We start from the raw sequence: 26,294 nt of genomic DNA on the forward strand, positions 1-26,294 counted from the left end.
GAGGGTCACAAGTTCCTATCAATCCAAGGCGTCATATAGCACCAGAGAACCTCACTCACCTGTGTTACCTAAAGCTGGCGGAGTTAAAGGTAAGGCCGACCGTGAGATATCCAGCCACCACTGTAGACAATGGGAAGAAGCAGGCTATCTTGTTACTGAGGGCCTTTCTGAAGATCTGTGGATGGTATGTCAGGATATCCAGGTGCTCCACAGACATAGAAACCAGTCAGGCTCGGTCCACCTGGTGGTCTGGCAGCTGCCCTAAGGCCCTCAGCAGGACCTGTCATAGAGAAATGGATGGACTCTCCAGGTGCACCACCCAAAAGTGCCTCAACTGAGCACTGAGAGGCGCCTCCAAGAGAAGACTATTCAAGCACCAGCCGCCAAGATGCAGACGCTTGTGGACTCGTGATGAATGTGATGAAGGATGGTCCCACCAATATCTGGAGCTGACCCCTAACCAGTGTCAAGTGCCTGGCCCTAACCCCTGTGCCATCTTGTGGGGAGCCCGGCGATGACTCTGGGGACTCTCTGTAGCAGTTAGTGGAGGCATCACCCTGAAGATCGCCCTCCATTGTGGTTCCCCCAATGATGGAAATTACTTCAGATTGCAACAAATACTTAAAGTTTATTCTTTAATATCATCACCGTCTTTTCAATATTGTATTCATTTACTGTGTAACTTAAAAGAGTTTCTTAAAAAAAAAAAAGGTCAGGAAAATATGATCTGCTATTGTCACTGCACAAGGAAATGTATCTTTTGATAGAAATATAGGAACAGTCGGTAATACGACCCACGTATCCTGTTATTCCTGGGGGTCAATTTACAGCGTGTCATTTGTTGTCGACGTTGAGGAAGAAGTTTTTTAAAAATTTCCAGCGTTTCATCAGTCACTGTCATCCGCGTTCCCAGCATTCAAAGGTACACACGCGGGCACGCGCACATGGACGCGCTCATGAGGAAACTTGCCTGAACTTTTCCCCCCCGACACCATGTATAAAAGGTCCAGAGGGAGTCGGACTCTCTGCTCCGGCTCCGAGACTCCAGCATGAAGTCCCTCGTGATCGTGGCGCTGCTCGGCAGCTTCGGTAAACATCGCTTGACAAGTGACTCCGTCAATTGTGCATTTGGCTGCCGTTTCAGTCACGGGTTTCTACTTCCACAGCCGCAGTGTTCGCTGACTCCCCCAAGTTGAAATGGTGCGTCAAGTCCGAGGCAGAATATCAGAAGTGTTTGGCATTTGCAGCCGTAGCTACAGGTTTCTCCTGCGTGAAGCGAACCAGCACCATCGACTGCATCAACGACATCTCGGTGAGAAAAGAAAACCTCCTCTGGAATGTTAAGACGATTTATCGTATAAAATAGTTCACTTAACGAAGGCTTTTTTAACATTTATTTTTGCCCCCACTGGGATTCGTACCATCAACCCTCAGTGTTGTTGCAAAGTTTGTTGTATGATATGACGTTTGCTCCTTGTTTATTGCGGTACTGCGTTAGTTTGAAAGAAAAATGCTACGTCAATTTAAAACATCAGTATTATAGAGGATGTTTTTTTTTTAAAATTATTTTCTGATGAAAAAATGTAAAAAAAAAAAAGTAAATCAGTCATATGTAGAAAATGAAACTCATGTTTTTTTTTTAAATATACTGAGATTATCAACGAGAATTTCCATTCCAATTCATAGAGTTGAAATATGGGGGACATTCTCAATTCAATTTCAATGAAACTGCTAGTATTTTTCATCTCAACTTCTTTCACCAGAAAGGTCTTGCGGACGCCATCACCTTGGATGGGGGGGACATCTACACTGCCGGACTGAATAACTACAACCTGCATCCCATCATTGCTGAAGACTACGGAAGCAGTATGTTGAGGCTTTTTATGCACAGTATCATTTACACCACTGTTGCTCAAGGAGCGTACCTCAGCTCTTCCTGCCTCCCTGCAGGCAAATATAGATTTGACAATGAGATCAAAGCATTTACTATTAATATTTCAGTCCGCCGTTCCTTTGTTTAAAAATAAGAAATTGAAAAGAGTTGTTTAAAATGACACATTATAAATGAAGAAAAATACAGTGTATGAATTTGCCGTAGTTTTGGTTTGTTATTTAAGGCTGTAGTAAGTAAAATCATTTCCTTGCGAAATATGTCATCTCCCACTCACCTTCCCTTCAAAAAAGGAACTAGCTGTATGATAAAGGACATAATGTTATAACTGTAAAGTTAAATTATGAGTTTTTTAAATGAGAAGTAACAATTGCATCTGAATGCAAGTTTAAGGGTATGTTAAAGAAATATTGTGCTCCAAATTTCAAGTTTTTGCAGAAGTGACTTTATGTCATTATTATTATTATTATTATTCATAAAATATAATAACTATGATGCCATAATTTCCTTTCTTTTCTTCTTTGTTAATTCATGTAGTAATTCAAGTATTGTTTTCCTGTTGCAACACAATTAGTAAAGATTGTTTTTCTTCATTAAAAGCGCTTCATTTTTTGACATCAAGTTACTTCAAATTTGTCACACAAAATGGTCTTTAACTCAACATATCTTCAGACGTGCCTGAAGATTCAGTTAATATCATCAGTCTTGTTTAAAAAAACGTGCTTTGTCATATTTTAATTTAGTTGCAACAATTCCATCTATTTAGCATTGTGGACTTAATCTTTGTCTTTTTTCCTCCTATTCTACAATACTCATATATATATATATATATATATATATATATATTTGAGTCTGTTTTGTTGTCGATGTTTCAATCCTGTAATCATAACCAATATTGTTGTTGTTGTCATTCAGACTCAGCTAGTTGTTACTATGCTGTTGCCGTGGTGAAGAAAGGCTCTGGATTCAAGTTTAGCCAGCTGCAGGGGAAGAAATCCTGTCACACTGGCTTCGGGAAGTCCGCTGGCTGGAACATTCCTGTGGGAACACTGCTGTCAATGGGCATTTTGACGTGGAGCGGAGTGGAAAACAGTACACTTGAGGAGGGTAAGGACCTCCAGTGGTCACCAGCATTTGATCCATGCAAATACAGCTCAGTGCTCAGCCAAGTTCAACTGCTGCTCTGTTGTTTCCCTTATTTCCAGCTGTCGGCAACTTCTTCGAAGCCAGCTGTGCACCGGGCGCATCGGTCGATAAACTGTGTCGGCTGTGCAAAAACAACTGCACCAGGTCGCACCGGGAGCTCTACTATGACTACGAAGGCGCCTTCAAGTCAGTGCCACATGATTCACCCTGAAAACTTAAACTCTTTGTTTTAGACTGAGAGTAACAGACCGATGGTAACAGGTGTCTGGAAGATGGAGCTGGAGATGTGGCGTTTGTGAAACACCTGACTGTACCAGGTCAGTACCACATCTGTGTAATGAATAGAACTGTATTCACGTCCTAGAGTCACCTCAAACAGAATATCCATTAATCTGTCTTCTTTTTTTCCCGAAGAAATTTACCATGTGACCATGACGTGACTAAAATAAAAAAATATTGATAGGGATAAATATAAATTTAAAATTCAACTAGTTGAGTATATGCCCATTGTTTGCAAGAATAATCAACAAGGAGTTAATTCTTTAAAAAAGTGAGCTGTAATAATATATAGTATAATATATGCAAGTAACATACGACTTCCGACCTTCAATGTCTGGCACCGCAGCACTTAGCATCCTGGCATCATGTACAACAGTTACGGCAGCACAGTATCCCAGCATCTCACTCTCACACAGCCATCTACCACTACAGTAGAACCTATAACCCTCGCGTCAGCTATTTTGAATGGCATTCGACTTACAGTACGTGCCACCCGACTTTCGACCGGTTGGTCGGAACTGATCCCAGTTGGAAGTCGGATGTTACTTGTAATAATATATAAAATACGTTTGTGATATCCAGTGTTGGGCAAGTTACTTTAAGCTAGTAACTTAGTTACAGTTACTAGTTACCTCATTCAAAAGTAACTTTGTCACTTCAAGTTACTCATTACTTTCAAAGTAACTAGTTACTAGCAAGTAACTTTTTTAAAACTGTAAATAGTGGAACTCAAACATAATCATCTTAGAACAGTCATGGTCATAAGGCTGGGTCGGAAACCAGCAACGTTGGAACAGAATCGGACCTATTACTATTATTTGTGTGGCCTGCTAAACTAGACAGTCAGGTAATAAAGGCTGTCTATGATCGATAAGCCCTAATCCACTTCAAGTGCAATGCCATTACAAAGTCGCCACTTAGTGACCTAAAGGTGCAACGGCAGTGAGAGTGCAGAACACTTAGTAGTAGCAGGAACAAACACTAGTGCCAAACCGATACTGACCATCATCTCAACAGCAACACATCTCCACAGCTGCGATAGGTAGTATGTCTTCCACAACATACATCGCTGCTACTGGTATGTTCTGCTGCTTCTGAGATAAAGACTGTGCAACAGGCGTCCCCAAGTCAAGCTACTGCTGTTTGGCTGCAGTGGCTTCTCCTGTGGCGTCAGGCCAGCGAAACTTTGCAACGCCCACAGAAGCTTTTAATGCATATTATGGACATGGCTTTTTAAACTTTTCGAAGAGTTGTGAATGTGAAGTAACAAGTTACGAGCACGTTTAAATCACAGTAATGATAAACGCGTTGGTAATTTTGCCAAAGGAACGCGTTATGGCACATTTGTTATTACAAAATATAGCGTTACTTAATAGCGCGTGAGTCCCGACACTGGTTGATATCACACACTGTTTCGCTCTTTAGACGACAAGAAGGCTGAGTATGAGCTCCTGTGCAAGGACGACTCCAGACGTCCAATCGATGACTACGAGCGCTGCCACCTGGCCAGAGTTCCTGCTCATGCTGTGGTCACCCGCAAAGATGATCAGTTGGCCCAGCGTATCTGGACCAGCCTGCAACCAGCCCTCACCTCTACGGTCAGTATCTCATTTTTAAGACTGCAGCTAAACACAAGTAAACACACAGGAACATTCTTCCGACTATATCATAGTTCAAGTTCAAACGTTCGCCGTCTTTAGTGCACGCTATACGCGATTGAAGTTGCTTTGTTTGGTTAAGGATGAGGCCATGATCTAATTATACTGTACATTTTCATTGTGTTTTTAGGAATTCAGTCTGTTCTCCTCCGCAAAATACCATTCCAAGAACCTGATGTTCAAGGACTCGACCGTGAAGCTGGTGCGCCTCCCCGCCATCACGGACTCGCTGCTCTACCTGGGGGCTCGGTACGTGAGCATCGTCCGCTCCCTGAGCAAAGGTTTGTCACTTTATTAAAACTATTGCTTGTTTCTGTTCAACCAGCATTTTATACAACCACAAGAAAGAAAAGCAGAATAGACGCCACATATAAAGCAATGAAGAATAGTTTTGATTGATCATTTCTTTCAGTCATTTATCCACATAGAGTCTGAATTTAGGCACTTTAGTTTCTTCTTCTATGGCATTTCCCATCAGGGGCACCGACTACAACACATCCTCCTCCACATCTCTACTCTTCATTTACTTATTACTGCATCCATGAAACACAATTGGCTACCTTCTTTGTCTCATTTTACCCTGGTACCTTCCTCTCCAACCTTCTTCATCCGTCATGTTTCCCTCTCTGCTCTGGCCTCCATGACTTCCTCTCCAAACCTTTCTACATGAGCCGTGTCTGCACTCACTGCTCTCTAATCTTGTCCTTCCTAGTCACTCCAACTCCATGTCGCTACTCGTGCCTGCACTCTGTTCTTTGCTCTCTGTCCATTACACTGTATGACTGTCCCCAACAATTCTTACAACCGAATGAGTTTAAAAAAGTACACATTTGCAGACATTTTTTCATGCAAAAGGGAAGTGTGGAGGGAAGAAAATAACAATTTTCTTTTCTCAAAATGAAATACCCCTCTCGATGATTTTGTCCTCTGTATCTGTAGTTTGAAAAAAAAAGTTTGGGATGAGTGGAAATTCACTCATTTTATTGATATATTATGATGTCACCCAGTGGTTGCATTGTGTAAGTTTTAAATTGTGTAGTTAGTGTTCAGTTTCTTTTCCCGCTACAACTAAAGCACCGGTGTATCTGCTTACTGCATGTGTCCTACCTGCCGCGGGATGATGTTTGTTTTTTTATGTTATGATAGCCACAGAAAATTGAAGTGAAGGGTTTGATGGCTCATTCTACCACATGCGTAACATTTCTATCAGCAAAATACAATGTCGTTTGCAATGTATAAGTCCATTCTTCTCCATCAGACTTTGCAACTGGACCCAAACGGGACACCGATAGCAAAAATGGCTGTATTTATTCCGATTTAAAGTAGTACACTTTGTTTAACGACATCCCAATTGTGGTCATTTTATTTTATCTAATCCATCAAACAATACAGACGTGGACAAACATGGTAAGAATACAAGCTCTGGCAACCAGCCATGTGACGACCAGGCATATTAAACTTTATATTTTTTAAAATAAATATTAGTATATATTCCTATATAGATCAAGCAATAAGCCTCTTCTGTTCCCAGAATCTCCACCACATTTTTGATGAGACTGACAGTGAATGGGCCAAAAATTATTCTACTGCGTTTTATTTTGACTTCAAGTGCAGTATGAGGAAAAGAATCTGTCATATATTGAGAGCATAAACAGTCAATGACGAGACAAGGATAACTACCCAACTGTCCCAACTTGATCTGTGTGAAAAATCTTATCTCCTCTCAGTGCAATTTTGCACATCAGTCCTTTGCTCCTGTTCCAACAGCACCTGAATCCCTTTGAAATATTCCTAGCTTTTTCATTTGCCTACTTTTAATTCATTAACAGCTGAAACTGTTTGACCTCTGACCTCATGTTTGTTTGTTTCCAGACACCAATGTGGGTACTGTGTCGTCTGCGATCAAATGGTGTGTTGTGGGGGAGGCCGAGTTCATCAAGTGCAGCGCTTGGAGAATGGAGGACGACAACATTGACTGCCACAAGGCCAACACAGTGAAAGACTGTCTCAACTTGATTGTGGTAAACCTCCAGACCCATTTCCGTCGTGACTCTTTTCTCACTCCGACCGTGCTGACATCTTTGCTGACCCCTAGCACTCAGTGGCCGATGCCATGGCAGTGGACGGTGGCCAGGTGTTCACAGCTGGCAAATGTGGTTTGGTTCCTGCCATGGCAGAGGAGTACAAAGAAGGTGAAAACCTCTTCACAGTGATCATCCACGCAACATCTCTTAACTTGTTCTCTTTTCCCTTCAGCTCTGTGCAACAACCCTGCAGGTAAGAGACGTGCCCAGCATGTCTCCAAACTCTACACTCTTAACATATCCTCCTCTGTATGCATGACTGTATGAGACCCCCTCCTCTCACACAGGTCCCTTCTCTTCTTACTACGCTGTTGCCGTGGTAAAGAAGGGCTCAGGCGTGACGTGGAACAACCTGAAAGGAAAAAGATCGTGCCACACTGGACTGGGCAGAACTGCTGGTTGGAACATTCCCATGGGCGAAATCCACAAACAGACCACTGACTGTGATTTCAGTGAGTCATGGGACTGTTGTTATGTTATACAGGGAAAACTGTTACACATATTCATGATGCGAAGACACTGAGCTGCGCCTCTCGTCTCCACAGCTAAGTTCTTCAGCGGTGGCTGTGCTCCCGGGTCAGTGCTTGGATCTCATTTCTGCTCACAGTGTGTCGGCAGCGGCAGAGCAGTGGGAGACCCCTACAAGTGCCAGGCCAACTCTCACGAGCGTTACTACGGCTACACCGGCGCCTTCAGGTCAGTCACTCTCACATCTCACGTTGAATATTAGCAGCATAATACAGTCACCAAATACATTGATGAATGTTCATTGCTCCATGATAGTTTGTATAATCCGCTGTGTTTGTTATTGTGTTGCTTCTTCCACAAGTGAAGACAGATTGTCATTCTTATTTAATTGAAGTAATGTATTATGTGTTGTTTGTTGCCCTTTAGAAATAGCATTATAATGATAAAACATATCTTTATTTAATACCAATCCGCCTCCTTTTATGTTATTTTATACAAGACAGTTTGGGTGAAATTCCTTTTTTTTAAATGAATGAGTATATTTATTTTTGGTTTTAATTAAAAATGAATAAATAACAAAAAAGACACAAGACTTTGAAAGCCTTGTTTTGCCTCTGTTCCTCAAAGTTGCGTTGTTGTTCCAGGTGTCTGGTTGAAGGGGCAGGAGACGTTGCCTTTGTGAAACACTCAACTGTGCAGGACGTCACTGGCGGTAAGAAACTGTCTTTTCGTTGTTTAGGGTACAAAATGTTTTTTTAATTGAATACGTTAAGTTTTTGTTTCCTTTTGCTTTGTGTCCAGGTGGTAGACCAGATTGGGCCCTGAACGTGAAGGCAGAGGACTATGAGCTGATTTGCCCGGGGGAGGGTCCAGTTCCGATCACAGACTTCGCTTCCTGTCACCTTGCTAATGTCCCTGCCCATGCTGTCGTCACCAGACCGGAGATTCGCAACAGTGTTGTCCAAGTCCTCCAGAACACGCTGGTCAGTCATTCTCGCCATCATTCTGGTCTGACAGATTGAATGTTATTTTGCCCTCTGACGTCCATTTCCTTAATTCAGCAGAACAGTGACTTCAAGTTGTTCAGCTCTGATGGAGGAAACAACCTGCTGTTCAAGGACTCCACCAAGTGTCTGCGCGAGATCCCAGCTGGCACAACATACCAGCAGTTTTTGGGAGATGAATACATGAATGCAATGAACTCCCTGAGGAAGTGCACTGATTCAGCTTCAGGTTTGAGACATTCGCTGAGATTCTCCTTCTGACTTGGATGTGTGTGCCTGAGTATATGACTCTCTCTGTGACAGATCTGGAGGTAGCCTGCAGTTTCCACACCTGTCAGCAGGGGAACTAGTGTTCACTGTGGACAGAGGGGCTGAAACAGAGAGTCCAGGACCGGACACTCATTTCTCACAACTGCCGATCATGTTCTTGCAAACTCACTGCTCTCATTTGCTTATTGAGGTCTTCGACCCTCGTCTCTCCATGAAGCGGTTTCCAGGCTGTTAAAATAATGTAACTTAATCCATCATCTTTGTTTATGTCGCCCACTTTTTCCAAATAAAGTCTTTTTAATGCACAATTTTGGCCTCTTGCTGGTGTTATTTGGCTTTAAGTCTCTTGAATGCACTTAGATCATATTTGAGCTTATGACAATTATAAAGGGATATACCGTTATTTTAGATTATAAGATATGGAATTTTAGGTTCACAGCTGTGGTTTTCCAAATTGTGTCAAATTGAACTTGTCATATGACTACGGTTGAAGTTAAGCTCCGCCCAGGTGACCCATGTTACGGTATTGAACGAGCGTGGCTGTTGGTGTCGTTGCCTGGAAACCACCTGAGCTGCGACAGGAAACTGAACCGTTCTTCGATGACTTAGTAAACTTTTTTTTTATCACCAACCGAATGAATTATTCGTGAAAGTAAGTCTGCCAGGGAGTAAGTTTCAGAAAAGCCGTGATCCACGTAAGAGGTAAAACTCAATTCAAAACTATTCTAAAATTAAAAATTACTGTGTTTGCTGTGGATAATAAAATAAACACTGTGTCACCCACTGAAACTAAACCGTGTGTCGAGACGTCTAATTTCGCGACGTTTTCCTCGCTGCAAAAAATAATGTAATGCATTAGCTGACCACTAGAGGCCGGTGTAGCGCGATCGTCATTTGTTCGTGCTGTGTGATCAATATTGACGAGTAGAGTAAGAAATTAGCTACAATGAAATGGTAAGGTAAGTTTTCATAGCAGTTTTACATCAGAACATACATGCTGAAGGGGAATTGCGAGACATAATGGAAATGTTTCTATATAATTTTAGAGAATAATATGTTGTGTTAAATAGGATGGTTTTTTTTATTATCAACATTTCTGTTGTGAAACTGTGGTTCGTGCACAACTTGTGTGTTTGCTTGCTTGTCTTTATTTGAGCTCCTCTTTTATCATCCAGTACTTACTCACTGCCTGAATTTCAAAGACACAAGACCAATGGCTTCCTCATCAAAGAATATAAATAACTTCACAGCCACTCAGCACAGGCCAGTTGGCGAAGTTTTCTCTTCTTGCTGTCCATTGTGACTTGAAAAATGAAACCTCAGTAATTCATCACCAAACAGGAAGCAGACTACAGAAGGGGTACTGATGAGGTTTCATGAAATAATGTCCCAATTTTCGGGGGCCGCTGGATGCCACCTTCTGCTCCATAATCTTGGACAATGAACAACAATGAAGCGTCACATCATTAAACTGAGAGCGCAAGCTATGGAAATACAGTGGTACCTCGATTTTCAAACGTCTAGGACTTCGAACAAATCGGAGTGCGTACAAAGATTTCGAGATTTTTTTTGCTTCGGTTTTCGAACGAAAATCCAGAGCTCGAACGCCCCCGAAAAAAGCCGGAAAAAAACATAACGTGCACGGACCGATCAGCGGACCCACGACGCGCTTTGTTATTGTGTATAACGCAGCCTCTGTATGCAGACGTGTCCCGTTAGCTACATTTACTGACTGTTTTTTCTTCATATTGAGGTGTAAAACCTTTCCTGTCTCCACACTGGACCGTGGTAGAGTGTCACAGGGGAGGTGCTCGCTCTCCACACCTCCGAGGCTGGAGCGCTCACTCCAGGGTTTGATGTCCTGTTGTGGGCTGGAGCTGGGACAGGGATGAGGAGAGTCTGGGACAGAGCGTGACTTGGTTTATGACTTTGTCACAGCCAAACTGCACAGAAGCGCACATTCAGAGCTGGACACGCACCGGGCACCTCTTCACTTCTGGAGAGACCTCACTCACTCGGCAACCCCTCCCACATGCAGCGGCCACACACATAGAGGAACAGCGCACCTGCAGCAGACACTCTACATTCACTCCTACAAAAGCCTATTTTAAGGCTTGGAACGCATTCTGCCTTTTGCCATTCATTGTAATGGGAAAAATCGATTCAGATTTCGAACAAATTGCTTCTCAAACAGCCGTCTGGAACGGATTGCGGTCGAGAACCGAGGTTCCACTGTACTTACTATGCAATATTGAGATGGAAAGTAAATTTCCATTTGAAAATTTGGGGAGAAAAACACTTTCACTGACACAACTTCTTTTATCTTGGGGGAAATGTTATTTAGCAACCTCATATTAGCTGATACTGCTGGTTACTGGTAGAAACGTTTGAGCATTCTTTGTAACAGTAAGTCATGAGTCATGATATTTATTTCTTCAGGCATCTAAACATTTCTTGGTGATTAATGGATTCGGAGTTGGACTTTGGCTGTTTCACCGTCGGCACTCAGGTGGTCACCAAACACCTTCCCGTGACCAATCATGGCTCAGCACCAGGTGAAACACTGTTGAACCTGAAAGCATTGAACTGACGTTTATTCATCCCCTCCTTCGTTTTTCAGTCACTTTCCAGGTTGAATACAGTGGAGACCCGTCAGTGAAGCTCTCGCCCGGCAGTGGAGTCATTGCAGCAAGATCCACTAGGTGGCTCAAAGTGGAGCTGCAGACAGATAAACCCAGGCAGATCAACGAAGAGGCTGTGTGAGTGTGTCGCCAGGACGTCAAGTCTAGTTCAGGGGTTCTTACCCTTTTACCTTAAAGGGCTCTTGTCATCCTTCTCTTTCAGAGTGAAACTCCAGAACCACTCAGACTTCATTCTCAGTATAAAGGCACAAGTGGTGGAGCAGAATCTTGAGCTGTCTGATCTAAAGGTAGGAGTTACGAACACAATGCCCTATGTATTCCCAAGGTAATGTGATGTGATATGTTTTTACACAGGGAAATAAAATATCCTGTCTGTGGTTTGGACCTTTGTATTTTGGCACTTCCTGTGTGGAAAATGTTGTGCTAAGAAACAACTCACCAAATGTGAGTGAGTGGTTCTGCCGCCTTGAAGTCACTACTCCTGGGACCGAGATGGTAAGAAAATTATCATAATAATAATAATCAGCTCCTTAACACACACACAATTTTGTACATTCTGCTGTGTTGTTAGGGGGCAGACATGCAGAAGAGTGCAAGTGCCTCCTTGTTGGAGAGGATGCAGCGTTCCGGTCAGCCAGACAAAGATATATTTGATGAGTTTCTTGTCGTCCCTATGCAAGGAAGACTGGCGCCCTTTGAGAAAACCACCGTCACACTCTGCTTCAGCCCTGTGTTTGTTGCGTAAATATCGAAGCTAATGTTTCACTTGTCCTTTAAACCTCACAGAAGTGTGACTGATTTTTGTCTTGCTTCAGTCCGTATCGATATAAGAAGCACCGCTATTCTTCAGGCCAGCGAGACTACTGCCTTTTCCTGTGTTTTGAGTCTGTTATCACCAAGGATGGTTGCACCTACTTCAATGGTACACACATAGACGCACACCCACACATTTTGTCGATCAGTACGTCTTGATACTGTGAATCAATTGTAATCTGTCTTTCAAACTCTGCAGGTCACGGCGGTGTGGAGCTTCCCGTGACAGGCTCAGGTCTACCGGTTTCTCTGGTGCCCAGTCCCTCCGCCAGATTTGACTTCGACTGCTCGCTGGGCCGCAGCAAATCTGTTTTATGCAAACTGCAGAACCTTTGCTCCCAGCTTCCAGTCAAGTTCCGCTTCCACAAGTTAGCGCATTTCATCATCGATCCTGTTGCAGGCACCATTCCCGCCGGACACAGCCAGGTCAGACAGAGCATGAGATTCTGTGGTCGGTACACGCTCACTCAAGGAAGTCGTCCTGTTTGTCCGTCTAGGATATTGTTGTGACTTTCACCGCACGTCAGCAAGGGAGTTTCCAGGTGTGTCAGATGATTGATGTTCTCGGTTATGTGATGACCCATAAGACCAGCAACATCATCAGTGGTGCCCCAGAACTGGAGCTCCGCAGCTTCCACAAGATTTCTCTCCAACTCTCTGCTTTTTGTAACAGTGAAGTGACCCTGCCAGGTAATACCCCTATGAGCAAGTCAAATTCTGATCCATTTTTTATCTATTAAATCCACGAATAAATCCAACCAAATATATTCTCAGGCGCATTGTTTTTCAACCTTTTTCAAGCCACGGAACCGTAGGTTCATTGAAAATATCACGAGGCTCACCACTAAAGGAACCTTGGGCAAAGTGCACTTGTGCTCACAGTCCGATAAAAAAAATCCCTTTTCATTTGTGAAAAACTGCAGCTACTGACACTTGGTTGTTATTTTGCCATGATATTTGCAGAAACAATTTGCAGTAAATGTATTTGTTTCAAATGTTTTCCAGAAAGGGGCTGGCAATATGGCAACATATATCATCATTTATTTATGTATTTACTTACTTTAAATAACTGTTTCGATTTTATCACTTCTCTTTTGCACCATTTTATTGTAGTTTTGAGTTTCCAGACAAATCCTTAGCATTCTTTGCCTGAACTTGTTTCATAAAAACAATGATTCTTTCTCTCTTTGGAGGGCATTTATTTTGTTGTGCATTTACTTTTTTGCCAACTTTTAAACCATAAAGCAAACTTTGGCAGTGTATGAGTATCGATTAAGTTTTGAAGTGAGACATCACGTTTACCGTTAGCTCCGCGGTGCAGACAGTCTTTGGCATCACAGGTCCGACAAGAATCACTCCCTCCATCGTTCTGTGGTGAAAGTGTGTGGTCAAGTTAGAGGCGAATCAGGTTGTAAAACAGCTGGAAGTTGCGCATTTGACCGGCTTCTTCGCTGTATGTGTGTATAGGAATGAATGAATGAATGAATGTCAGCGAATCCATGTGATCTCCTCGCCTTGGTTGCTTGTCAACACGTTGTAACTGTCATGATTTCTTGTCATCATATCGCCCACCTCTATCTCTTGATAAATGAGGTGAAACTGGATCATTTTCCCACGAGACACCTGACTCTCTCTCACGGCACATGTGGCGTGGCGCCCCGGTTGAAAAACGCTGCTCTGGTGGACCCATCTGCTTTATTTAGTCACTTAAACTTTAGTTGTTTATAAGCCTCTGTAGATCTCTCAAATGTTGTTTTTGTGGGCTGTTTGCAGTTATCAGTCGGTCAGTCAACTATCCGACAGGACTGCGGCCTCACGTGCGCCCCAGAGACATGTCCGCCTGCCGTGACATCGTCTACACCACAGTCCTCAATGCGGACAGGACACAACTCCACATGCACCACAGGGACAAGAACACAGAGGAAGATGAGTTCCTGGCCTTCCCTGATGACCGCGCGACGAGTATTAGGCCAGGCTCTCCGAACAGACAGTTCAGGTACATACATTTCTCAATGTTCAGTGTAATACAGCAAGCCCTAGTAGAACCGGCTGATCCTTTCACAGGACCATCTTCACCGGCATCCGTCGCTACAATTATTTAGACACCGACTACGCATTAACCAAAGAGGAGGTGGAGCAAAGACAGAGGAACCGGAAAATGTACAGCGACTTCATAAGTCAACTCAGAATATCGCGGCTGCAGAGAAGCAAACAGAGGTAGAGAACCTAGAACATAGATTTGTTATAATATCTATGTTCTTATTGACCGAAAATGTCTGTTTCACTAGACGATTTGACGGGTCGGAGGTCGATGTAGATATTGGGATTGCCTCATCCAATGGCCTTGTCCCGCCAAAGCTTGGCATCAAAGACATGCAGCCCAATGACGAATCACTGTATCAGCTACTGTCCAGAAAGACTTTTCAGCCGACCCAAAGTACTGGCTACGAACAGATGACCTTTGGAGGAAGCCAGGTAAATGGTGTGCTTATCAGTTTTTATCAGTTTGTGTCATGGCTGAGTATTACTTTTTGTGTTTGTTTATTCCTTCAGCTGACGATGGAAGACTTTGACAAGAGTGCTGCATTGCACTCGACTTGTATCGTCAACAAGCATCGACCGTTCCCGATCATGGTTCAGGCTAACGTCGTCCATGTTAGTCTGGAGCTGTCCACCACTCTCCTCCGACTATGTCCCACCCCCTATTTACTGGCTGCCTCTGGATATCATGGCTCAGTTACACTTCGGAATCACCACCGCCGCCCGGCAGAGTTCACATGGCAGCCAGTCGTCACCGAGAGCGGCCTGCTTTTCTCCATCAGACCAGCGAAAGGTGATGAGCTGTGAAGAGCTGTGTTAAAATGTCTCTTCATCATAGCTAGTGTGACCATCCTGTTCCGCCATCCAGGAATTGTCCAGCCTCTTCGGGAATTGGTCTGTGAGGTGGTGTGGCATCCCTTTTATTCTTCACCATCAGATGGAGACTTTGACCTTTGTGTTGTCAATGGCAAGACACAACGCCTTCACTGCACTGCCAAGGTGAAACCTCTCTTTTATCAGAGTGCTGTCAAACATCATTTTACCTTGACTCTAGAGGGTCAAAATCTATGCAAACTTGCTCGGTCCTTTCCTTGCTAAACAATAAGCTTGGCTACGCCTCATGCAGTCAGATCAAGGAGTGCCACACCCAGTAGTTCACACAGATTGAGATTCTCATTGCAATCTGTTCCATCAGGTTGGATCCACCAGTGTGCAGCTGGCAGAGTATCGATTGATATTTGGATCGGTGCCACTCAACATGCCATCCAGCAGAACGGCGGTCATATACAACAATGGGCAGAACCACGCCTACTTTAAGGTGCTGGATGTCTTTCCTCTGCCGGGGATGGTTGTGAGTCCCTCAGAAGGCGTGGTACCCAGTGCAGGTCAGACACAGCTGGAAATCCAATTCCACCCTGATTCGGTCGTCAAGTTTGACACCATTATCGAGGTAAGAGAAGACTAGTGTGGCGGACCAAGAATTTCTCTATGTATTAAGTCATCACATCCACCATAGATTGCCGTGAGAAGCATGAAGTCTCTTCAGCTTAGAATTGGAGGATCAGTGGAGCCTCCTGATGTTGACATCAACGTGGTAGGTGACTGTGCTTGTCTGATCTGGGTTTTTACACACACACACACACACACACACACACACACACACACACACACACACACACACACACACACACACACATATGTATATATATATATATCTCACGGGTTCAATTCCGGGGTTGGCCTGCATGAAATTTGCATATTCTCCCAGTTTGTGTGGGTTTTCTCCGGGTACACCGGTTTCCTCCCAAAGAAATGCTCAGTTAGAGGCGCATCCGATCAGGCTTAAAAACAACTCGCATTTGCGTAGAGGATCACCAGGCGCAGCGCTGCAACAACCGATGGACCACTCGCCACATCAATATAGATCTCCAGTGTATAGAAAGAATGTGACAGATTCTGTGTCATCTCCTCACGTTGGTCGGCTGTCAACACATTCTGATTGTTCGTGATTTCATATTGTCATATTGTTCACCTTTATCTAGTGAAATTGGGTCATTTCCCATGGCACACCTGACAGTCTCCAAAAATGACAAAATCTTGGCGAACAAGATGTTACTAGAGTCTGTTTTTTTTTTATTAACTCACAAGAATTGGCTCTGACCCCGGCCACCTCCCTATTAGACCGAGCGCGTCTCAGACGTGTCTGCTTTGCATCAGATCAGAGAGGTGATGCGTGATTCCAGTGAGTTAGTTCAACGTTCCCACAGAAGTTTAAACAGTCTCTGACGGGGGTCAAATTTGATTCATTTGTACTCGGCTGGCTGCAGATCAGAACTTACATATGTTTTCTCCCGCATTGTCTAGTTGCATTTCCACTTTGACGCCCACGTTGGTTCGTGTAGAAGGCTGCCCTTCTGTCTGACCAACAACTCATCCGCTTCTGCAAGTGTCACCTGTGATTTGTCTGAACACCCAGACTTCTCCTTGCAGTTTCCCTCAGCAAGTATGTGCTCCTACTCACAGAACAGCAGGTTCAACACACAAATGATATAAAACATGTTTTCAGTGGACAAAGCGGCAAGTGTAACCAAAGTGGTGCTTAATGGGTCCCAGACGATACATGGTCTGCTTGTCTTTACCCCCTCTCAGGTGAGTTGTCTTCTTAAATCACATCAAAATAGCTTTAAATCTGTCTCGTACTAGACACCTGGCAAACATCCAGATAGTGATCAGAAATGTCTCCTGCAGCCAGCCACCTACGAATTTGACCTTCCATTGATGATCAACGGAGTCAGATGTCCCATTGTTCCTCCACTGCCCAGTTCGTCACACAATGTTGGAAGCAGTAAGAAAAATGCCAAACAACTGGATGAACCCCCAACCATACAAGTGACAGGTGAATTTTACAGCCAATAGATGGCGACACTTCTCCATATAACACATATAAGTGTCGTCGTCTAAGTTGAAGCTTGATGTTTTGCTACAGCAATAGTGTTGTGTCCTCCTTTGGAGATGTTCCCATCCAACCTACATTTCCACGTGGTGTCAGACATGCCCCAAGACTCCGGCCTGTGTAGTCAGGTATCATTCCCTCTCACTGAGATTCATGACTTGAGAACAGTTCTTTCTGTCTTTATTTGCTGTTATTTCACTGCACTCCATTTGCAGACCGTGGAGCTGAGAGCGTGGTACGACGAGAGTGTGTGTGGGTACATTGTTGGTGAGAACATGAAGTGGTGGATCGGTGGCAGAATCGCAACAGAACCAGATATTGGTGAAGAGTCGGAGGCGCCCTGTGTCATATCACCATCATGTGGCGTGCTAAGCCCTGGTCAGTCCACTACCCTGGTGGTTAGGATCAGGCCTGAGGTGATCACAGCAAGTAAGAACTCATCTCAAACTTATTATTTCAGTTGATTCTGTGAAAAAAATGTATATGACGTGACCCAGTTTTTCACCCTGAGGATGGAAAACTACAAAAGAACAACAAATGTTGATGTCTTTTTCAGCCCAGAGTATCAATATTTGCCCTCTGTTTGACAAGTCTTGGCCTTCTTGGCAGGCAGGGTGACGCGACTTTGTCTGTCTCTGTACCTGGGAGAAGAGGAGACAGCCAGAGAGCAAGAACAGCCGTATCGTGAGCTGTCCATCACAATCTCTCTCCAGCTGCCCAGTATCTCCATCCATCCTCCCCAGCTTCTGCTCAATCCAGTCCCACCAAAAACCTCAGCAACCAGAGAGCTGACCCTTCTGGCTTCTGGATACAAAGAGTGGGTCAATACATCATGACTTTGTTTTTTTTTTTTTGTCAGTTTATTTATTTTTTACGTCTAATATGAGTGTTCACAATGTATTTCAGTGCAACTTCTATATCAGCAGAGGTTGAAGACCTGATTTTAGAAAATGGAACAAGTATACAGCCGGTGTCAGTCTCTTTTTTAAAGGGGAATGCTTTTCTTCCGAATGAGCAGGTATAGTTACATGACTGCAGTGCAATAAAACTGGCTGTGCCATTTTCCTAATCAGCTTGTTTTCCAGCGACGCTCCTCTTTGAAATGTCTAGTTACGTTCTACTCTGCAGCGCCTCTGTCAGTGTGCTGCACCATCACTTTCACTGACCAGTTCAATAACAGGTGAGGGAAAAAGATATTTTTGAGAGATGTAATTGCAAAGCTAACTTACGCGTTTGTGTCCGTGTGAATTTTTTTTTCCCTTCTCAGGTTCAAGGTCAAAGTGTGTGCTACGAGTGACAATTGTTTGTTAACACTCTGGCCTTATTTGGCTGAGCATAACTCCAAGCTGCTGATCGCTTTCAAAGACGGTAAACAACACCGCAGCCGTAACTGCACTGAAACAGTCTTCTTGTGAACATGCCGATGGGGTGTTGTCTTCCAGCACCTGAGAATGTCGAGGCCAACCTTCAGCTTGGCCACTCAAACATCCCAGCTTCCAGTCGCTCCTCATCCTCCTCGTCCTTCTTCGATCAGATCTCAACCAACAAAGACACCATTTCAGGTGAGATAGTGGAAGGTTTGTATGCAACATGTTGTTTGTTGTATCTGGAGAAAGGTGCTATCTAGGGTCTTCTTAGAGTCCTCCCGAGGCCAGGGCAGTAGAGATGAGGATGACGCTCTGACTGGAAGAAAATCAGCTCATCTTTCCATCCCACAATTCCCTGCTGCTGATACAGAAGAGGGGGTCTTTTGCCACAAAGTCTTACTGGCTGTGGAGCGATGGTTTGGCCTCTTCGGCTATCCCGGTGGGTCACGACCGGTCTCTATACCCACCACACTGAGGAGGTACTCAACTACTACTGAACTACGTTCATGTGCCATTCATTTGTTATTTACTTCCCCTCATGTCATTCCTCATCAGAGTTGTGCCTAAGGCTCAAATAAGGGATTTTGGTGGTCGCAACTACCCCGTCAGACAAAATAAAGACACCAGGTCTGGTCATGCATGAATATTCCTGACTGCATTTCGCAATGATTTAGCGTTAAAATGTCTTTTCGTTTTCACACATAGGTCTGTTGTGGACATAGTTAACTACCTGGTGGGACAACTGATTCCTGGGGTTCCCCACTGGCCAACTTTCTCCAAGGATACCAAGGAACTCACCAGCCAGCTGCTCAAGCACCATGAAACGATGATCGAGTTCCTTAGGTAACGGTCTTAATGCGTCGAAATATAATGATCTGGGAAGTTTGCCCGTCCCAAGGATGCGTTTCCACCAGGATTTTTCAGTCATGAGAAGTAAATCTCTCTTTAATCTGCAGCCATCCTCACGTGGTCCGTCTTGAGTGAGCAACGGACTTCAGTCATTACGATGTTTCTTTCAGGTTGTTTCTGTGAATGGCGAAAACTGTCATGCTCACGTCCACCTCCATGATGTGTTATGTTTTAGCCCCTGGTTTCGATGTTTCCGATTTGTTTTAATACGTACAATCTCAAAAATGGTGCCAAATAAAGACTTGGAGAGGGGTCGTATCACAAGGGGTTGGCCGAATGTAGGTTGCTTTTGAAACATGCTCAAGTCCTATTCACTGGTGACAGCCTTGAGATTGCGATACTGCACTTACTAAAGTAGGGTGAAAATGAGAAGTAATTCATGACGGTTCTGAAGGCGACCTATGCTCATAATGTCCATGAATTTTGTTCTTCCAATGAGTTCCATGGTGTCTTTGGTGAGTAATATCTGAAATGTTTGTATTCTATAGCAGTTTATAGTGTTTTTTTGCATGTTTAATCTGACTCCTCAGGATTCAAGGTGCCTCTTTGTCCCACATCCGTCCGGAGTACTTACTAGATAAAGATGAGTTCCAGCATTGGTGTTCTCTCCAGGTAAGGGAAGCTGTGGTCTCTAACAATGCTATTTTATGTTTATAACGTTGCATTTCTATGCTTTGCTAAGAAGAATGAAACAGTTTCAGTGCAGTAGAATTCAAGATAGTAGTGGTGGGTCGAAGAGGTATCATGAAACAGTATTGCAGGGTTGATGAAGCAGTGTCCTATTTTTCAGAGGCCACTAGATGGCGCCCTTGGTTCAGAAATAATGTGAGGTTTCATTGAATAAGTTGTTTAAGTCCAAACATTACAGCAGACAGTTCCATCTGGTGGCCTCTGAACATCTCATGTCTCTTTCATGAAATCTCATCTACCCATCACTACACTATAGTATGAGGTGGGGGGAGGTTCCCACCTGTCTCACGCAACATTCTGCGCAGGCTCACTGCATTGCTACTGAAGTTGATCAGGTGCTCTCTGCAGTGTTCGTCCAAGAGAAAGCACACTCTCTTTACATGTTGGTGGATGCTAAAGAGGAAGATGTAAAATGTTTCTCAGTCATCATCGATGAGACATGACATGAGACATGAGTCATTAACTCAGTGTTTCATGTAGTTTCATTCATGAGAATTCTTTGCTTTCTTTCTTGAAGTCCAAGACAGAAGAAGGTGGGCTGGACTACAGCAAAATTGACTACGAGTCTCTGAGCAAGAGATCATGGACTGATTTGATGCTCCAGATATTTAAGGTAAGATTTGCTGCCTTGGTGAAATTGGCTCTTCTTCGTCTTGGAATACATGCTGATGGAGGATGGACATTCTTTTTCCCTTGGGCAACTGATGTGTACGTTGTCTTGCACTTTAAATACCTGTTAGATGGATGGATGGATGGATGGATGGATGGATGGATAGATAGATAGATTCAGTTAATGCACATTTCATCCATGTAATAATAAATGCAGACCTACAACTGCTAATTTTACATTTCATTTATTTTCATTTTTTCTTGTTTGTGGTGAAAGATTATACTGTACTGTTATTGTTTGTATTATGTATTTGGTTTTTACTATTCACAGGGTGTGACAAGTGGATCACTGAGCCTTGACTGGACTGACTTCTCCACACACATCTCACCCACTCATATCATTCACGGCTGCTCTGCAGGTTCTGGTGCTTCATCGTGTGTTAAAGGGAGGTGAGACGACCGTTGTGCAACATGGTGAAGACGGCTTCAGGTCGAAGCCGCTGGTCAGCAACGTCTACTCTTCCCACGAGCTCAAGCTGCTGTCTTGGCTCAACGTGACCTACGAGGGCGTGAGGGAGCTGGTGTGGCCTGCTGGTCAGTATACTTGCTCAGTGACTGCTGTTTAGAAATGAATGACCAATTCCCTTATTCGTCACAGGAAGTGCTCCATCGGCCCGCTGCATCATGAATTTTGACTTGGACTTGACAGATGGGCTGGTGATAGGATCTCTTCTGGCTGCATACTGTCCATATATGGTCAGTATGTCAGGACTGACTAGGAAGCGTTTCTCCCACTATTAATTGTGAAGCGTACATTTTTAATGACCTCAATAAAGCTGTCAAATTATCCCAAATTTTCTTCAGGATGTGACATAAAACTGAGACGCAAAAGCGTCAAGTTTAAATGCCATATTAGTGGCAATGCAAAGGAAAAGCTTTCCTCCATGTTGATTTGTCTGACAGCCTTTTCTGCCTTAGATACGAAGCCATGTCCAGAGGATGTACACCACACCTCGTAGTGTGGAGCAGATCCTGCACAATAACATCATTGTGACCCGGGCACTCAATAAACTCTCCCTCAACATGGACGTACAAGTCAGTGAGCGCTCATCCCATGGCAGGGGCTCAGTCGACTTGCATGCCTTGTCTTTTTTTTAGGCCACGGAGTTGTCGGATCCAAACCCAATCCAAATGTTGATGCTGTGTGTCCACCTGTATGAGAGGCTGCCTCAGTACCTGCCGCAGAAAACCATCACACTATCAGGCGCCCTGCATGACTCCTTCACAAAGCAGGTCTGAAGCCTGTAGGCCGGACTCTGGCTTTTCTTTCTTTCTTTTGTGACTTTTCCAGAATATATTTCAATAATATATTGTTCATTAATGCAGGTATTTTTTGTATCTGCTCTTATTTAATGTTGTTGTTTCTTATTTTTTATGACACACCATCACACAGGCGTCACCAGTGGCTGCCAAACATTCATCTATTTATTTTGTTGATAATTCAGTGACTGATGTAATTCTTGTTAGGAACTCTGTTGTTCAGAAACCGTTTTATTTATTTGTCTATTTTGCTTAAAAAGTCTGATGCAATCGTTTTCATTCTTCGGCGTATTTCTTGTGGCGCAGGTGAATTTAACAAACCCGTCCTCTAAAGCTCTCAAATACAGAGCTGTGCTGCTGGGGGAGGATGCCAAACTTTTCTCCCTTCCTGAAGGCTCAAACATCTCCGTTCCTCCCAAGTAAGGGTTTACAATTCAATTCAACTCCAATTGCCATAGTGGATATATATATATATATATATATATATATATATATATATATATATATATATATATATATATATATATAGTCCTCAACATCATGCCATCATGTGTTTTTATGGTGTTGTGTTGTCCTTTATGGGTGTAGTTTTTCGATGGATATATTATTTGTGTATTTTGGATATGTTTTCTTCATGTCTAACTGTGGGGTAGTGACACAGTCAGAATGGATGTCTCTCGATCTTATTGATACAGACCCATGTGAAGATACAGTAGCTAATAATAGAGTGTGAAGCCTTTTTCATCACTTCCCTCAATCTTGACTGATGATCTTCCCCAGAGGGAGCGCGCATCTGACCGTCCAGTTCGCCTTCTCCTACCTGCAGCCAAAAGAGGCCGTTCTCCTGCTGGTTTCCACCTCTACAACTGGTGCCAGTGCCGCGACTTTATCCTTCAATCTCGTCACCTGCGTCACTCAGATCACACCCACAGTGAGTTCCGTAGGTTTATGGGAGAAACTAGGTCTGGAATGTTGTTTGTTTTGTTCTGCTCATGTTTAATATTACATTTTCATTATTTAATTCATATTAATATTCCATCCAAGACGATATTACCACTCACTTGTTCACTTTTCCTGCATATTCTGCTAGTTTTTTAGTTCATACATTTTTGGAGTATAGTTGTATATATCGGAATTTATTTATATATACGTCTACTTTTTTCTTCCCCAGAACATTCTCAAGTATGTCTCCTCTTGTTACACACTCAGCGTGGTCCATGTACCGATTGCCAACCACCTGAAGAGAGAAGCCATGTTTAAGTCAGTGGATGTGCACAATTCGAGACTTTCAAACATTGTATGAACAACAAGTGACTTATGTGTGTTTCCAGGATCATACTGGTGGAGTCCAGTTTTAACCCTCTGGAGCCTGATAAGCTGAAACACAACCTTAAGAGCTCTTCCAAGTGAGTGTGGATTTAGACAAAGAAAAAGCACCTGAAATCCATGGGTAGTCCTTTTCTCCCTGCAGTGCACTTCCAAAAAAGTCATTATTTGGAGATACTTTTTCGGAGCTCTCCTCCTCGCTGTGACAGTCAATCCTTGGTTGTGATTTCAGTGCCGATGGGACGTCAGAAGAGAACCAGAAGGATGAGACGGAGGACGAGAACCTGGATCCTGGTTGGTTCCCCTGCTAAAGTGAATGGTTTTCCCAGTGGTCACAGTGGATGTTGTATGCTTGCAGACCATTATGACAGCGAGTTCATCAGTGCAGTCAAGTGTATTTATCTGAAGTCAGGACAAGAGGACACACTCACCATTTACTTTCTTCCCTTCTCGCCTGGGAAAAAGTACTGCTCTGTGCTGCTGGTGTGCCCACAGGTAGTTTGGTCATCTTGTCCCGTCACAGCTGTGAGCTTGGATCACTTCTATCATCAGAGCTTGATGCTACCGGAGGCATTATTATGACGAGTAATCCTTTTCCAAGCATCAGGATTTTCAAAATTGTTTTATTATTATCCATATTAATAATAATAATACTGTATTTTCCGGACTATAAGACGCTACTTTTTTCTCACGGTCGGCTAATATATGGATTTTTACTAGGCATGCTCCAATCGATCGGCCACCAATTATGAAAGGCTGATCTCGGCTGATCTCTTTTCTGTCATGTAAAGTTTGCATCCTGCAGCACATGCATGTTAAAAGGCGTCGACGCCACAAATTCAATACGATATTTAAAACACCAGTTTTAGTGCCCATGAAGGTGAAACTGCAGGAAGCTGTGGTCACTCGCAGAAACTCCCCAGTCTGAGTGTGACATTCGGAACGCTAAGCATATTGACGAAAAAATAAGCCAGATGGCCAGCCTTTCTCAGGTGTTGTTTTAAGACGGAATCGACCGAATCCGCTGGTGTTTTTCGTGTGTCAGATGCAGCATTCTTTGGCCACCTCAATCTGAAACTTTTGCAAACGTCCAGAGTGGGAACTTTCATAAAAGAGGTTGAAGACAGTTGCTTTCGCAGAGTGTTCTCCCTGTCTCTCGGAGCATCCCTCATTTATACAGTCTAAAGAGCGTCACGCTGGCAACAATATTGCTCTCATCCCCACATCAAACCGTTGACATCACAGGCATTTTATTTACTTTTAAAGTGCTCAAATTGCGCTGTTTTGCCAACAGAGACAATCTACTGGAGGGTGAAAACAGTGCATTTTGAACACTTTAAATATAAACAAGATGTGAGGAGTTCATGATTCAAGTTCAGAACATTGCCGAGATTGTTTCATGAGTCAGTCTTGATACTGGACCCCGTTTTCAAAAGTAGAACTAGAGGATCACTAGAAGTGATTCTCATGCATTTTCTACAGCAACAGTGCACCTGCGGCTTATAGACTGGTGCGGCTTATGTACGAAAAAGATCTATTTTCCTTCATAAATTTTGTGGGTGCGGCTCGTATTCTGGTGCGCTCTGTAGTGCGGAAAATATGGTAATTTTGAATCACAATCGTAATAAATCATGAAGAGTTATTTTTACTGCCCTAATAATAAATGCAGCACTATAGAAACCTTATAGACATGAAGCTGCTTGTATAATAAATACAATAATAAATAATGTTCCGCATGCTTGCTTTTATGACATGTCCAGTCACATTACAATCTTGATGTTTAAGTTTGTGCTTGTGCAGGTTGGTGATATGGTCTACTTGATAAAGGCAACGGCCCATTTGCCCACTCCTTCTCTTTTCACCTTGAAACCGAGTTCAAGCTCAGTTGCTGTCCAGGACAACGCTGGTGAGGGATGCTCACCCACTGCGCTACTGACTATTGAGCTGTTTTGTCAACTAACTATCCATGAATCATGGCCAGTGCTGCATCTCTGCTGCACTGTGGGTCAGGTCTGTGAGGAGATGATGAGCGTGCCGCTGGTCAACATGGCGTGGGAGCAGGCTCTGTCCATGTGGGGCCAGCTCTGCATGAGCGCGGACGAATACAGACGCCGGATGCTGACACACACTTTACACAGCAGCACTTTGAGGGCAACCACAGCGGCACGCAAGTTCCACAAGCAGGTACACAGATGACTGAGGTTACAGGGATTCTGAATAGACAATAGACGGTTTCTGAGATCCCACATGGTCACTCACGTCGTCCTCTGACTTCATATTAGTTCCAGAAGATGAAGTACTTCTGCATCAGTAAGGAGAGAGTGTACAACGTGGAGGTTTCTTCACCAAAGTACTTCACTTTGCCCAAAACTGTCACAATACCGGTAAAAGATGACAGCAAGATTTCATGGGACAAATCCACCGGTATGTAGAAAACAAAGTTAAAAACCTCTTCTTAATTACAGTATTGTTAGGTGTAATAATACAGTTAGATGCATATTTTCTCGGTCACTGTGTGTTTCCATTTTGTTACTAGATTGCTGACAGTTTTTTATCGTATATTTTGTGAATTTTGAGCCTTTTAAAAATGTTGTTTAAAATGTATTGCATTTCTTTTACACTACAGCTGGCTGCTTGAAAGTACCTGTACGATTCCAGGCCGACTCCGTTGGACACTACCCTTGCCAAGTGGTCTTAAGGTCCTGGTCCGACACGAGAGTGTATGCTATAAAGGCTTTAGTTGCTGTACAGACGATCTGAGAACAGTGGGTAATGCCGCAGTGCATTTGTAGCAATAAAAAAAAACAAAAAAAACTTGAATCTCA

At 43.5% G+C, this 26,294-nt stretch overlaps 2 protein-coding genes across 4 annotated transcripts; both read left to right on the forward strand.

The window, feature by feature from the left end:
• Positions 1 to 950: 950 nt before the first annotated feature.
• Positions 951 to 9,108, forward strand: tfa (transferrin-a). 2 transcript variants are annotated; one of them, XM_053882301.1, is made up of 17 exons: positions 951 to 1,089; positions 1,167 to 1,312; positions 1,764 to 1,866; positions 2,807 to 2,998; positions 3,097 to 3,223; positions 3,299 to 3,354; positions 4,742 to 4,914; positions 5,105 to 5,255; positions 6,847 to 6,995; positions 7,070 to 7,166; positions 7,231 to 7,251; positions 7,346 to 7,510; positions 7,604 to 7,754; positions 8,171 to 8,238; positions 8,328 to 8,509; positions 8,588 to 8,759; positions 8,834 to 9,108. In XM_053882301.1, the coding sequence occupies exons 1-17, from the start codon at positions 1,050 to 1,052 to the stop codon at positions 8,878 to 8,880; spliced, it is 2,040 nt and encodes a 679-aa protein (XP_053738276.1). In that variant the 5' UTR covers positions 951 to 1,049; the 3' UTR covers positions 8,881 to 9,108. The 2 variants fall into 2 exon arrangements, with proteins under 2 accessions (XP_053738276.1, XP_053738277.1); XM_053882302.1 differs by having other exon boundaries at positions 8,591 to 8,759.
• A 235-nt stretch (positions 9,109 to 9,343) lies between these two features.
• Positions 9,344 to 26,239, forward strand: LOC128769049 (cilia- and flagella-associated protein 47-like). 2 transcript variants are annotated; one of them, XM_053882300.1, is made up of 45 exons: positions 9,344 to 9,502; positions 11,240 to 11,355; positions 11,421 to 11,559; positions 11,645 to 11,729; positions 11,797 to 11,937; positions 12,014 to 12,183; positions 12,258 to 12,364; positions 12,455 to 12,681; positions 12,753 to 12,945; positions 14,029 to 14,251; positions 14,320 to 14,472; positions 14,544 to 14,730; positions 14,809 to 15,088; positions 15,164 to 15,294; positions 15,491 to 15,745; positions 15,812 to 15,889; positions 16,660 to 16,798; positions 16,862 to 16,944; positions 17,044 to 17,191; positions 17,282 to 17,376; positions 17,464 to 17,677; positions 17,858 to 18,065; positions 18,155 to 18,266; positions 18,334 to 18,428; positions 18,516 to 18,616; positions 18,691 to 18,810; positions 18,887 to 19,094; positions 19,171 to 19,242; positions 19,321 to 19,458; positions 20,055 to 20,136; positions 20,732 to 20,827; positions 21,243 to 21,417; positions 21,482 to 21,579; positions 21,802 to 21,918; positions 21,982 to 22,116; positions 22,450 to 22,562; positions 22,924 to 23,074; positions 23,315 to 23,403; positions 23,475 to 23,549; positions 23,702 to 23,763; positions 23,828 to 23,964; positions 25,270 to 25,375; positions 25,451 to 25,653; positions 25,752 to 25,893; positions 26,096 to 26,239. In XM_053882300.1, exons 2-45 carry the CDS (start codon positions 11,265 to 11,267, stop codon positions 26,227 to 26,229), a joined length of 6,108 nt encoding a protein of 2,035 aa, XP_053738275.1. In that variant the 5' UTR covers positions 9,344 to 9,502; positions 11,240 to 11,264; the 3' UTR covers positions 26,230 to 26,239. The 2 variants fall into 2 exon arrangements, with proteins under 2 accessions (XP_053738275.1, XP_053738274.1); XM_053882299.1 differs by lacking the exon at positions 9,344 to 9,502 and adding an exon at positions 10,071 to 10,160.
• Positions 26,240 to 26,294: the final 55 nt, after the last annotated feature.

Source organism: Synchiropus splendidus, chromosome 13 (assembly GCF_027744825.2).
Source record: "Synchiropus splendidus isolate RoL2022-P1 chromosome 13, RoL_Sspl_1.0, whole genome shotgun sequence".
Classification (NCBI taxonomy): Eukaryota; Metazoa; Chordata; class Actinopteri; order Syngnathiformes; family Callionymidae; genus Synchiropus; species Synchiropus splendidus.